The sequence below is a fragment of the Onychostruthus taczanowskii genome, unplaced genomic scaffold, assembly GCF_017590055.1.
Source record: "Onychostruthus taczanowskii isolate IOZ18803 unplaced genomic scaffold, ASM1759005v1 scaffold50, whole genome shotgun sequence".
NCBI classification, from domain to species: domain Eukaryota; kingdom Metazoa; phylum Chordata; class Aves; order Passeriformes; family Passeridae; genus Onychostruthus; species Onychostruthus taczanowskii.
In genome coordinates, this window is record NW_024502569.1 from 1,815,720 (window position 1) to 1,830,002 (window position 14,283).

Here is a 14,283-nt window from a genome sequence, read left to right on the forward strand (position 1 = left end):
ATCTGAATAGAAGCTCTCTTGGTCAACCACAAGTTCTCTCCTTTGTCTCAATTTCTACCACGATTTTTAGGCATTTCTTGCTGGTATTTCAAGCTTTTTATATATAGGGAACACATTAACAGTTTTGCCAACTCATTTTTCATACCTGCTTTTCTCTAGAATGACAAACTTCTATTTTTTGACAGAAGAAGCAGTGGCAACATCTCTGACAGTATGGCACACACATTTTTGTGCTTATACAGACAATATTCGCCAGCAGAGTATGCCACAGAGCCGAAACTATTTGTTCTTGTACAATGGGGTCAGAAGTGATGGAACTTCATACGCACTTGACTTCTCCTCAATAACTTTTTTCCAGTTACCACTCAATAACCAATTTAATACAGATCAAAAAAATATGAAAGTGAAATAATGTTTACACCTCCCTTAAAAGAAAAAGAAGAAAAAGGCAAGTCCCTTGATTTTTATTTGCAGGAGATGACTAAGCTAGTATCAATCTAGCCTTTATTTTGTAGCTCTGGGAGGAAAACCAAATGTTAAGTCTGTATCTAGTGCAAATACTCCTGAAAAGTATATTTTTCACATATTATTTTCTTGGAATTTGAAAAGCATCTTCAGTTTTATTCAGTGTTTTTATCAATGTCACAGCAGCCAAATTAATATCCAAGAGCACCTGATAGAACAGTTTCAAGAGATTCTCTTGTTCTCCTCAGGAAGGTAAACAGATGAAGGATGGCTGACAAAGAAAAAGCTCAGCTGAGGTGTTGCCAAGACAGATAACACTAAATATTAAGCAAATTGCTAGTAGAGACAGTTAAGAATTTAATTGTCAATATCACTTTCTCTAAAACATAGGCACGTAAAGCACATGGGATGTACAATGTGGGACTCCCTGTAGCAGTCCTGAGGCTGAAAATGGAACACTGGCAAACACCCAAGGAAATCAAGTACAATTTCCCTTCTAACACACTGCACAAACACAGAATTGTTTTCAGGTCTGCCATAAAAGCATTGTAATACAAAAAGATCATTAAAGGAGAAAGGAAAACTATTAATTTTTCTTGCCTTTTCATACTAACTACCTCTTCCCTTGCTTCTAGGTCTGATCTGGGTTTAGGTCACTTAAATTCATTCCCTCTTAATACAATCCTATCAAAAGAACTTCAGTTGAGTTGATAGAAGAAAAACTACAAAAGGGAAAAAATAATTCAGCATCAAAATTAAGAGTAAAGCACATGGTCAGACAAGTTAAGTTTGCCATTTTATTGCCTTATCTGACAGCTGTACTAGTCAAGCAAGCCTGTGCACACTCCAGCGTGCCTCTTTTCTGATATTGGTGTCAGCTGCTTTCGTTCAGGTTTACATTGGTATGGCTTTTATCCTGACCAAGTGAGATGGATGACAAACTCAAGGGAGCTAGAATAGTTCAGAGTTGTCACTCTTCAGTGGCTACTAATTATGATATACAGACATTTGCTAATATATCATGTGCCCAGTATATGTTCTTTATGCCTGAGTTTTTGCAGCCATCCTGTGAACACCATTGCTTTTTACACTTACCACTCAGGACTACGGACCAAATCTATTTTTCACCTTTGGAAAAATATTGTCTTGGTTTAAGGGGTAACAGTATTGAATTAACCTTTTGTAAACTGCTCAACTAATTACTACATCTCCTAAAAATATTAATGTAATTTTTGCCTAAACCTGTCTAATATTGAATTTCAGTCACTGGATGAACGCTCTGTTCCCAACACGTACTTACAGACCACAGGTTAGATAAATTATACAGACTGAGATTTGAGGAGCTCAGTCTTGTTTTACCAATACAACTCTTTTCTACAATGCAGCCATTCAGTTCACAAGGCCACTAAAAAATTCCCTCTCATACACAACCTTCCTTTGGGGCATATTAAAAATATACTACTTGCCTGTGTCACTTTCTACAGATATAACTGTCTTATCTTCAACAATCTCTCAATCTGATTATCTTCAAACTGAGCTAGTAGCAGATCTACATTCCTTCCACTCTATCAAAGATATTTTTTGGTACCTAGGAAATCTGGGGATTCGCTACAGACCATTACACCAATGTCTGCCTTTATGCCATTTTTGGTGACCAGTCTGATCATTCAATTTCCTTTTTCCACAGCCTACACACCTGAACAGTGAGGTCAGCCAAGACACAGGGTTTTTTTTATGACGGGCCTTATCCTTTATCTCCTTCTAGTTTTGTGCTCAGTGGAAGAGTGGAAAAATTCTCAACTCTGAATTTATTACACTTTTCCAACTTGACATCAGTAGCCACAGAAAGTAGTTAGAGGACCCAAATTTTAAACAATTTTAAATAAAAATTCACCATGTGAAGACTTTGAGATGCAACAGAAGAATATTAGAAGTTCCATTCCATTAGTGTGGAAAAAAAATAGAGGTAAACATACTCAGAATACCATCTGACATTATGTATCTATTTGTTAGAAAGCAGGCTATAAATAAGCATCCTACCCACAGAGAGACTTCATTTAAAAGAAAAGCAGCAGAAAATGCAAACCCCCAAATATATTTCCCTTATTAAAATATTCAGTCAGTAATTTAAAATCCACTATGAAACAGAATTGTTTTAGTGCTACAGACATCCTAACAGGATACAAATTCTTCAACTCAAAGTCAGTTTATTAAACATGAAACAAAAATTGTACAGTCAAATCAATTTGAACACAGATGACACAATGAACAATAGATTCTTAATAACTGAGAACACAGACTGAAGTATTTTGCATATTCTTGCTTTTGTATTTTGTATTCCAAAGCTTTACTTCATAAATCTGGACTTCAGCCACATAAATTTCAGTCTAGTCCTGGCACACAAGTATTAAACTCCTTGAAGGACACAGCTAAAACATTTCCAGTGGTGGATAAAAAATGACTGACCTATACTAAGCATTTAGTCTTTCCCTGTCAATAGAAAATAATTTATGTGCTAGTTATTTACTGAAATTGATGGCTAGTGGTACAGACACACTAGTAGGCATTCCAAAGCATCTCTCTGTTAATAACCACTTAACCTTACACTTTTTAGAAACGTCAGCATTTAGCACCATCTTGAATATATTTTGAGGAAAGAAAAAAGCTATTAGAAGTGTCCAAAATATAGTTACATTCCCTAGATAATTCCCCACAGTCTTTTTTTGTCATGCACAACTTACAAGTGAGTAGCCCATGAGATTTCAGTAAGACAAAGTTAAATTCCTGAGCTAAGCAGTCAGACTTCCATGCTTTTTAAACGTTTAAATACCACAACACATGCACAGTTCTGAAGTTTTTCCTTTAGCTCATTTTTTTTTTAAAACATGACATAATTCGTTATGGTAAGATAGCCATTCCTTGGGCTCTTCCTGAACCACCATTTCGGCATACAGTTTTGATTCTATGGCTGTATCAGAAACATAACAATAACACCAAGCCAACACTTCTGAAACACAACAGAGCCAATTACAAATTAACAGTCCTAACAACTTTTTCCCTCCCACTCAGGGCAACACCTTAGTTTGAACTGTTGATACAGCATTACATTAATTTAAAACTTTCCAAAGGATATATGTAACTTCTCTATTCCCTTCTATTGGCATTGATGGGACATAAGAAAAGTGTTTAAATTTGTATAACATTTAACCTTTTAGATTACTGTGACCACTGACACTTTGCTTATGGAAAGTATATTACAGCAATGAAAGTTGACAAGTAATTTTAATTTTCTATTAAAATTACTTGTTCACTAAAAAAAAACCAGAGCATACAAAGACATTTGCTACAGCCATTCTCTCAATTAAATCTGCATACATACATCCAAGAAATCACGATTTCAAAAAAAATCAATAGAAAACAAAACATAAGCCACTAAGTCTTACCTTATGTGCTGGCACTAGATTAACTAACACTGTATCCAAAAGCTCCTGTGACACAGTATCTCCCTCACAAATGATAGAGCTCATTAGATCAACCATGTGCATGTGTACTTTTTGGTTATGACCGTTGCTGAAATTAAAAACAAGAATTCTTAGTGTAATACCCATATAAAGTACAACTTCTGTTCAGAGTACTCCCTGTGGTGATGGCAAACAACATGGAATAAAATCAGCAAATCACAAGTTTTCTTAAAAATCAAAATACTTCGATATTGCTGTCATTCTTAAATTTCATGCTCTTCTCATTCACTCCTGCAGTAAGACTATCTGTCCCTACCATGAAAAGACAGTGTATTAGAGTATCCCTCTGCTCTGCCTAGCACTGGGGAGACTTCCTCTGGAACACCATGTCCAGTTCTGGGCTTCCCAGCACAAAAGGGACACACACATCGTGAACTCAGTCCAGCAAAGGTTCATGAAGATGATTAAGGGCCTGGAGCTGTTCTTATGGAAGGAGGGGCTGAGAGAGCTGACATCTTTCTCTTAGCCTTGAGAAGAGATAGCTTAGGAAAGACCTTAGTGATAAGTGTAAATACCTGATGTTGGGAGTTGAGGAGACAGGGCAAGACTGTCTTCACACCACACGCTCAGTGGTGTCCAGTCACAGAACCAAAGGCAGTAGGCACAGGGTGAAATACAAGACATACCACTCAGACATAAGAAACTTTTTAAATAAAAGGGTGATTGAGCACTAGAAGGTTTCCCAAAGATAGCAAAGCTTTTCCATCCTTGGAGATGGCCAAAACCTAACAGGCTACAGCTCTGGGCAATCTGCTCAAGATGACCTGGTTTGAGCTACAGGAAAAGACTAGACTACCTCTAGCAGTACCTTCCAGTGTCTGCTACTTTCTGACTCACGTTTTCACAGCAATAACCCTCCAAATTCCTTAGAATTGAATATTACACCATCCAATTTCAAGAACAGAATAAAATAAATGCAGTAAATGACAACTAAAGCTAAGTTTCTCAGGAAAAAAAGATGATGAGCAGCATGTCTTGTTTCATTAAAAGAGAAAAAACTGACAGTTCTGCTACCTTTAGTTAAACTAAACTACAAAACTCAGTAATGCTACAAGTTAGAACTCGCTGACCTCAATCGTGCAATAATATACAGTGAAATCTGGGGAGGAAATACTTACTTTATTACTGAAAACAGTGTTCTATACAGTTGTGTAAAAATCTCATTGCTGTCTTCTAATTCAAAGCATATGTTATAAGACTTGACCCAAGCAATGTTCTGTGTTGGAACAGGAAAAAATAAAAGGAGTAGTTAATCTTTCAATTTAATCTTGTGTTATGTTTAACAATTATCATGAAATAAGTTATGAAGCTTACCTCAAGCAAATAAAAGTATCGATTAAACTGGGGGCTTTTTGTATCTTCTAAACCTTTAAGTTGCCTTGTTATAAACATAAATATATCCTGAAAAGAAAAAAGTGCTAGTTATTCAATCAACGGCAATTAAATCTTCAATATAAAAAAAATTACCTTTTAAAGTTACTTGTATTATTTAGTCACTACAAAATATGCAGCAATGACAGACATTATTTCACTATCAAAAAGATCATCTACAAAACATCAAGGAAAATGTCAAGGAGTAATTTTAAAATACTTCATATTTCTTTAAAGGGTTGAGAAAGTAACCTTTTCCTAAGGAAACAAATGTTTTTCATTTCCAAAGAAAAGCACTCAACTTGACAAACACAGCTGCCACTGTCTGGCTGCAGAAGTCAAGAGATTATTATTCAGCAGGACAATGAATTTAATATTTTTACTTCACACTACAATCAGTTTCTAAAGAAGGGGAAAATAGCAGTAGGCAACTACATCTTTCCTAAGAGATGTTATTATATGTTCACTCTGTATTGTTTGTGCATTTCTCAGTCATCAAGGTACTGACACAGATAACATCTCTTGCAAAAACTCATAAACCAAGTTCCTCCTGCTTCCTCTATCAACTCTCACCACAAGAATCCTTCAGAAAGTCTCACACAGTAAATTGAAGCAGGTTATAAGGAAAAAATAGTCAATTATGAACTAAATAGAAACACACAGGAAGGTATCATCTTAATTTTTTTTGACATTCAGATAATTAACAGTTGGAATTCACAACTACAACTACATTAATCTAATACAACTATATTAAATCAAAATATTTAGGAATAAGTATCACCAGAAACACTCTTCACAACCTCAACTATATCTATGTTTCATCTAACAACCTAAGTGTAAATCAAATAAATTCCAAAAGGTATAAAGTTGCCATAATAAATAGAATAGAGCCTTACTGTTAATCCTGAAAATCAATCCTAGAAATAGTCTATAAGGCATTTCTGCAACACTTTCAAAATGACCATTTCCCCTAAGTCCCCCAAGAGTAATACACAGACAAAAGCCAAAAATATGGTTTCTTTTTTTCCAACACTATAAGCACAAAATCCAGCCTTAATCATTAAGCTGAGAACTTACTGTGGATCTAGGTAAAATCAAGAACTAGCTTACATGTGACATCACCAACTCTTGGTAAAAAAGCACAGCAAGCACACTGTTCAAGCTACAGATACACTCATATTCTAATTTGGTTTGAAACTGATTTTGAAGAGCTAAGGATGATCAGAAAGATCACTGTCTTGTTCACACTTCAAATCCTTTACAGGATTTGAAGCACACAATCTAGACTCTTTAGCTGAAACTAAACCAAAAGACACAAAGGACACATCTAATGGTCTTCAATGTTTCAGAAGAATTCAGTTCCCATGCAAAAGCCCATCTGAAGAATCCCTCCTTTAAAAATTAGTGCCTGAACACTAGCAGGCCGTCAGTCCCCACCCAAAATGAATTGAAAACAGGTACACTGGAAGATTCTGTAAAGTTTAGAACACATTTAATCTGAGTCTCAGGGAAGAATGAGAATCAGCTGAAGAAGAAAGAGGGCATGTGACAGACTGACCAATGCCAAACATAAAAACTATCTAATCTTAGAACCCATGCTCTGTGTTGATTATTTCTGTTAGATTTTACTTGTAGAGGTAAATCTCAATCAGTTCACTTAAGCAAGTATCTCAGTTTTTATCCTACAGCTCAGTATGCAATACTTATCTACTGAATGTGATTCAAAGACCCTACTAACTTTCCAAAAGAAAGTTCTAATCGTTGTGCTGTATATAACTACAGACATTAATGAATAGGATATATGTACAATAAGTCCAACACCTGAATGTTTCAAATAACAGCATGGTTTGAAAAAAGTATGCATTTACTCCTAAACCATTTTTTCCTATTCCTATTTAAAGAAAGCAAGACAGACTAAACTCAGAAGTACTCACTAATTTTTAATATCTCATGCACTTTGACCAAATATTTTCCCTTTCTTTAAGCACGCATAACATACTACTTGAATACACATCAATAAATTCAAAACATGGGCTAAAATAAACTTTGGCTGCAGCCAAAAAATTGCAATAATTTCACAACTGGACAATAGGTTTTCAAATGAGACTGCACAAAGCAAGTCTACACTAGAATCCAGATTTCAAAAACCAAAGTGCTCACACTTCAACTTTAGGGATTTATTTTTATGTGGATTGCTGTAGTGATGTTAATTAACTACATAATGGCTTCAGTAATCACCAAAGTCATGGCTCTCACCAGAGAACACCTTCAGATAACTGAATTTCTGCTACCATATACCCTTTTTAAAATCTACATTTCAGCAGAGACAGGTAGACAGTCCTTCTGTTTAAGTCATTTTCAGCTGACACACATAAATGATTAGATTATCTTCCCACCAGAAAATGAGATTTGGGCTCTAGGCTTTACATGGACTGAGGAGGGCTCAAAGTTAGAAGTTTTGAGATCCCAGAAGAGCAAACCCACTCCAGCTCTGTTTTTATTCTACTCATGCCATTTTCCATCCCTGTTATCACTCTTTCCATGATCAGCAAGGAATGTAAGATTTACACTGATGATACACATAGAAGAGGAAAACCTGAGATTGTTATCTCTTTCCTCAGCAGCTCACTTGCACAATATGTAAGGTACAAAGAGTTCCACTGATTCTGAAGCAAGGGCAAAAACTTAAGATTTAAGTCTTTTCCTCTCAAGAAATTAAGCCTTTTCAGCTCTCAACTTTGCCATTTTTAACTTTGGTGTTAAACATACAAGATTAGACTCAGCTGCAGTATGGATTTAATATTAAATACTGGGTAAAAATAGTGCCAAGACATAACCCAAGAGGAAGCATTCTTCCTCTTACCTCTGTCATAAAGTGGAGGAAACTCTTCGACATTTCTATCAGAGCTTGTCCTGCAACCACAAAAGCTGATTTCAGAAGAAACAGGTTTGCAAAAAACCTACCCCAGCAGCCCTAGGCAAAGGTCCCTATTGTTTGGCTTTTCTTTATTTCTCAAAATGTGTTTAGAAAACTGCATCAAGAAACTGCATTCTGAAATCCACACAGATTACAGAAATCAATGCTGGCAGTGGAAGTCCCTCATCCATTCCAAGTTCTATCCAAGCAGTGGTTGTAGTATTCTGATACTTCAGACATGAGATCAGTACTGTAAACCTTCCAATATTGTACACTACGAAATCTGAAGCTTAGTAGCATTTGGTAGATCAAATACTCTAAGGAGGAACTTAGTTAGCCCAACTCAGAAAGAGAAATTAAAGCTCTAAGCCTAACAAGCAAATGAAAACACACTAAAAACTGAAATAGAAATCAGGACACCTGAAAACCAGACTTAAATATAGCACGGTAGAGAAAGCTAGTATTTATCTCCAGTTGAAGATGGTGCAATCAATAAGTACAGGAAGCAGATGTTGTACCTTGGATTACACACTAATTCAGAATTAAGAAAACAGAACTAAGAAAAATCCCTAGATATCTCTCCAGTATGTCTGTTAACAAAAGATGTACTACAGCAGTTGAAATTGCACTGTTTCCTTAATTAGGAAGCACTGCTGGCGCAACCACTAGATGAGAAATTGAGTGATTTCCTCTTAAGTGATAATAGATAGACCATCCACCACAACCATCTTTTTATCCTACTGCGGAATAAACAAAGACCAAATCAAACTAAACAAAAAAGACCACACACATTTCTAAATCAGGGAGACAAAAATCATGCACTTTTGAGTGTTACTTTCACCTGATTTTTTGTAGATTTCCCCCAAAACTCTGTTCATCACTCTAGATTCTGACTGTGCAAGGAAAACAGTTTGATTTTGAGAGTCGGGAAATAAGTTAGATTTCTACTTTAAAAAGTAAAATAACCCACAAAATAATATAAAATTTATTTCTTTCTGGAACAAATCAGTCAGATCTGTACTTCCTTTTCAAACCTGACATTTCTCTATCAACCATCTCCATCTAGTGGGATCAGTGATGTTTGTAATTGCGGAATTTTCCAAGTCAGATCAAATATCACTTAACTCTGTACAAAAGTACTTGATCTTTGTTCCAACAGAACCTTTATCTATAAATATACAAGTACCCGCCTCTTGGTAGTTTGATTTGAGATGCAGGGGTATTTTCCCAAGTGAAGGTATTAGCTATCTTGCAAGAGATTTTGATAAAAGCTATACATATGAGCAATATTTCTAAGGTAAACTAACCTACAAATCCCAAAAACAGTTCAATAAAATAATTATTTTCAATACAAATCCAAAACTCTGCAAGTTATTGGAATATGTACTGCATAGCCCTTTATGTCATGGACAATTGACTTGACCAATCACATCCCAAAGTCAAGTGAAAACTTTGACCTGTTTAGGCTGAACCAGAAATAAAAGGAGGGAAAAAGCAATCATGACCAATTACATTAATCACTGAGTGTAAAAACCTGCTATGGAACAAGAGATTAATTTCATTTACCTTCAGTTTATCCGGTGAAGTGTATGGAGCTTCAGGGGCATAAATTCTGAAAATATCAGCAAGACAACATGCTACCAACAAACGTACATCCTTATCAGGATGTTTGAGGAAAAAATCTGAAGCAAGATGTAAAGCAAGATTGAGGTACAGCTCTTTTTCTTCTTCAGAGTCCTGGTCCATATCCATGAAAGTTTTCACAACCATCTAAATAGACAGACACACATTAGTACATAAAATGAAATATTTTGTCTTACAGAATCCTTACTATAAGTTACTTTTCTGGTCTTCTGCAACTTCTGTCAGAAGCATTATTAGCTGTGCAGTAGTACTTACTTGAGCAACCACAGTGTTTTCATTTTTCAGGGCACAGGAAAGACCTGGCCAAGTCCTATATCAACTGTCCCAACACACAGACTCAGCAGAAATACTGAAAGCCCAGTTGTAGACTTCCCAAATATTTTTGAGAAACCATATAATCGAGTTTGACAATTGAAGAAGTGCAACAGCATTCACTCTTACAGCCATTCACTTAAAAATTAAGAAAACGGCAAAACTTTATTAAAAATGTTTGTTTCTCTCTCAACTATTCAGTGACATTTTTTTTTCCTCCTATTCTCTTTCAGGTTTTTGCCTATTACTGCTCTGAGGAAAATTCTATTCCCTGTGCTATCCAGGAGCAGAGCCCACACTTTCAGCAAATGCAGATATATAAATCCAGGCAGCTCAGTGGCAAGGATGTTGTCCAACAAGACTAAAATGACCACTAGGATTATTAGGATCCAGTTATTGAAGTTATGGAAGAAAAAAAAGAGTCTGGGACACCAAATATTTAACGTGCTGAATAAAACAAAAGCAGGAAAAGCTATATTTAGTAACTGTTAGCTGGTGAGAATTCTCACACTTGAAAAGCTTTCTGAAGGAGAGAAATTTAGTGACAAAACAAAGTAATTCCTTATCTGACTCACAGAGGCAGAATTATCTTAAGGAGTTCAGCTCTTGTAACATTAACAAAATTATACTATAGACTTAATTACATAATCCTGAGAATTAAAGCCAAAACTCCCATCTATTTCTTCAGTGCAAGAAGAGATGTTATTCAAAGAATAATAATGTAAAGTCCTAGAATCCTGTAACACTGCAAACTACTTTACTTTTCTATCATTTGTTGTTTGCTTGGGTTTTTCTCCCCCTCCAAAAAATTTACTATAACTGGTCATGGAACAACAAGCCCAACTCAAAAAAATTCCAAACTTCTGCATAATTAGGATCACAGAAGCTGTGAAGTTTTCAAACATATGAGAATCCAAAAGGCACAGAAGATCAGCAGCTTATGCAGACATAACTTCCATTGCAAGAAAAATAAAGTCCTCCCCAGTCAGGCACAAGATTAACCACCTGAAGTGCACTGGTGCCCTTACACACTAAATAATTTACAAGTCAGAACTGTTTTCATTTCCATGAAAAGTAGTCTTTTTATACTTCTTGCAACAAGTATGGGTTTTTTCTACTCTGGAAATGAACCCTTCATGTTTTTTGCTTGATAACATGGACATCTGTACAAATCAGGACACCAAAGATCAGCCATCCTGTCTGCAGAGCAATCCATCACAGTGTTTAAGGAAAAACAAAGGAAAACAAGCTAGTTGTCCTATCATAGTTTTCCAGATTGCTGCAAAGCAGTAAGTTAGAGGACTCCAGAGCATGAAATCATGCCCAGATCACCACAATTTACTCCTGGAGCTTCATTTTCCAGATGTGGCCCATATTTCTTAACCCATTCAATTTTTACTACATCATTCCACAGAAACAAGCTTTGGAATTTACTTGTATAAAACTGACATAAAAGTGTATATTAGACTGCTTGTCTAAAATTAATATTTCATTAGATGATGACTTGGTTCTCGTGTAACAAATGAAACTGTGGAAAAATGCTCTTCTCACACTATTCATCATTTCCAAAAGTTTATCTTGGAGTTTATCTAAGTTACCTTCTTTCTCTCCTCAGTGCTACTTCACAACTGTTACAAATTAGCTTCTATCTCATTTCCAAATCTATTATAAACTACAAGAGGGCATCAATTCAAAATGCATCAAATGTCCAACGTAAGTTATACTAATACAGAAATTCACTCTGAATATTTTCCATTTTATTCTCAGATTTCTCAATAATTTGCATTTATATTAATATATCATTATCAACAAACAGCAGAACGTCTGCTTGTGCACAGAAAAGTGCTTTTTCCTAATAACTGCATGAATTTGGCAATAACTGCATGAATTTGGCAAGAGAAATCAAAAGGCTAATAGTTCACTTATTTATCAACTACTGTTCTTTAGCACCTGCAACTGTGTTTATAGTGAAGATCTGTACACTTGTGGTGTAGCATGGATCATCCAATCTCTTATAAAAGAAATACTGCAGTTTTTTCCCTGCCTGAGCACCAATGAATAAACAACACAGCCAGAATAAACTAACAAGAAACACAAGACATCTTACAAGGTCCTCTTATTATGCAAGACAGATCAAGATGACAGAAGGGACTAGACATTCAAGGCCAGAAATGAAATTAAGCTACAGGAGAAAAAGGATTAATAAGAACTGTGGCGCTGCATTTCCACAAGCTGAAAAAAATATGCAAGTGCTAACAAAGAATTCCTTCTCACAGGAATCATTCATATGTAAAGTTATAAATGTTGTCTTTCATTCAGCATCATAGAACGCAATATACTCACTGAAGCCCATCAACAAAAATCCCAAAGCCTAGACAGGTTACTGGGGGGAAGGCAAAAAGCAACCCTTGTGTTTTGGGATTTTATTGGTTTTTGTTCATTTACCCATAGTTCCAAATGACTTAAAACTACTTGTTCAGAAAACTCGAAATTAAGCTCTTCTGTCTGTCAGAAAACAAGGTTCCCATCCCACATCTGTTCCCTCCTGTTTCACAGGGCAAGCCCAAGCTGCAGGCATTCCTTCTGCACAATACAGGCCTGCCTTTTTGTGAGAATACACAGGTAGATACAGAACTGTAGTAACAAAATTAGCCTCCCAATCTGTCCAACTTTTCTGTACGCTTAGGCCAAATAAAACAGTCAAGAAATTCAAGGCAGAAATATATCAAAGACTGTAAGTATAATCAAAGTATATAGACTAAAGTATAACAAAAGTACCTTCATCATAATACAGGCTAAAACAATGAGAATAAAGCTTTTTATAAACAAACCAAAGAGCATGAAGGCATAAAACGAATGTATTGAGAGGTATCCAAATTATTTCCAAAACTACTACTCTCAGAGAGGAAAATACTGGAAAACAGTGAAAGTAGTGACTTAGCATAGTAGCCGAAATAAAATTTAAACAGTATTTTAAATTAATGCAGCTCATTTCTATTCATTATTTTTAAATGCATTTAAACCTTTTCTGAACAAGCCATTTCAAGAAAGTGGTAGAACAGAAGGCACTAGAGCAAACATGTTTCTCCAATGCATAGGAAAGGGAAAGCCCAAACGAAAAAGAAACCCTTCCAGATACAAAATATAGTAATAGGATTATTGAACATCTTTTAACAAGAAGCTTTAATCTGCAAGCAATTAGTTGTTTACTAACCTTTAGCCTTCTCACCATCTCTTCTTTAGATATTTTATCAGAGATTTCTTTGACTCCTGGAGGATATGTGATTTTTCCATCATTGGCTCTCGTCTTTGAATGAGCCATGATTTCACGGTTTTAAAACTGTGGAAAGAAATCAAGAAGACAATGCTGTTTAACTAGTTCATGCTCAGCCATATCTGTCCCACTCTGACAAACAAAATCCAACTACATCCAACTACAAATATACCAACAAACACAAAAAAGACAAAATATTTTGATTGGTTTTGATTGCTTTCAGTAATCTATACTGTGGGAGACAGCAAGTTTTGACATCCAGGTAGATTGTCCTATGACACAACAAAACTTTCAAGAAGTACACATTAGAAAAAAGCTGAAACTCCTCATTTCAGAATGCCATTGATCTTCACACTAACAAGAGGCGACCAAGAATTTTACTGTACTGTATGATCTGTTTTCACCTCTTGGTAATAATAGATCCTAGCCTTGGGTGTTCAGATATCTAAAGTGGACTTTGTGCTCATTTTTACTCTTTTGGAAAACAATTTTCCAAAAAGCCTAAACACCAGTGCTGTTAATTGTTACACATCACCAGTTCTAACTCCCCAATACTACCAGAAAAGCAGCAGACAGAGAATGAAATTAGAGACAGAAACAGAGCAGACCAAATACAAGTCTTTCCTCTATGCCACTAAAACCAAGTTTTCAAGTCAAAGACTGCAGATAAGCAATGGTATCTTCTTCCTAAATTCTAACTAGGAACACAACTCAGTTACTTAGTTTCTCAGTCCCTTTAAACTGTTACAAATGAAGACTACAATGTAATCCACTCTAAA

At 35.6% G+C, this 14,283-nt stretch overlaps 1 protein-coding gene across 2 annotated transcripts in view; it reads right to left on the reverse strand.

Moving 5' to 3' along the window:
• PDS5B (PDS5 cohesin associated factor B) overlaps positions 1–14,283 on the reverse strand; it is a 100,232-nt gene that overhangs the window by 65,939 nt on the left and 20,010 nt on the right. For both annotated transcript variants that reach the window (XM_041416051.1, XM_041416050.1), the window contains exons 2-6: positions 13,445–13,570; positions 9,841–10,044; positions 5,301–5,387; positions 5,105–5,202; positions 3,909–4,035 (exon numbers count right to left, since the gene is read on the reverse strand). In XM_041416051.1, the coding sequence (XP_041271985.1) occupies positions 3,909–4,035; positions 5,105–5,202; positions 5,301–5,387; positions 9,841–10,044; positions 13,445–13,552 (624 nt within the window). In that variant the 5' untranslated portion in view covers positions 13,553–13,570. The remainder of the gene's footprint in view (positions 1–3,908; positions 4,036–5,104; positions 5,203–5,300; positions 5,388–9,840; positions 10,045–13,444; positions 13,571–14,283) is intronic.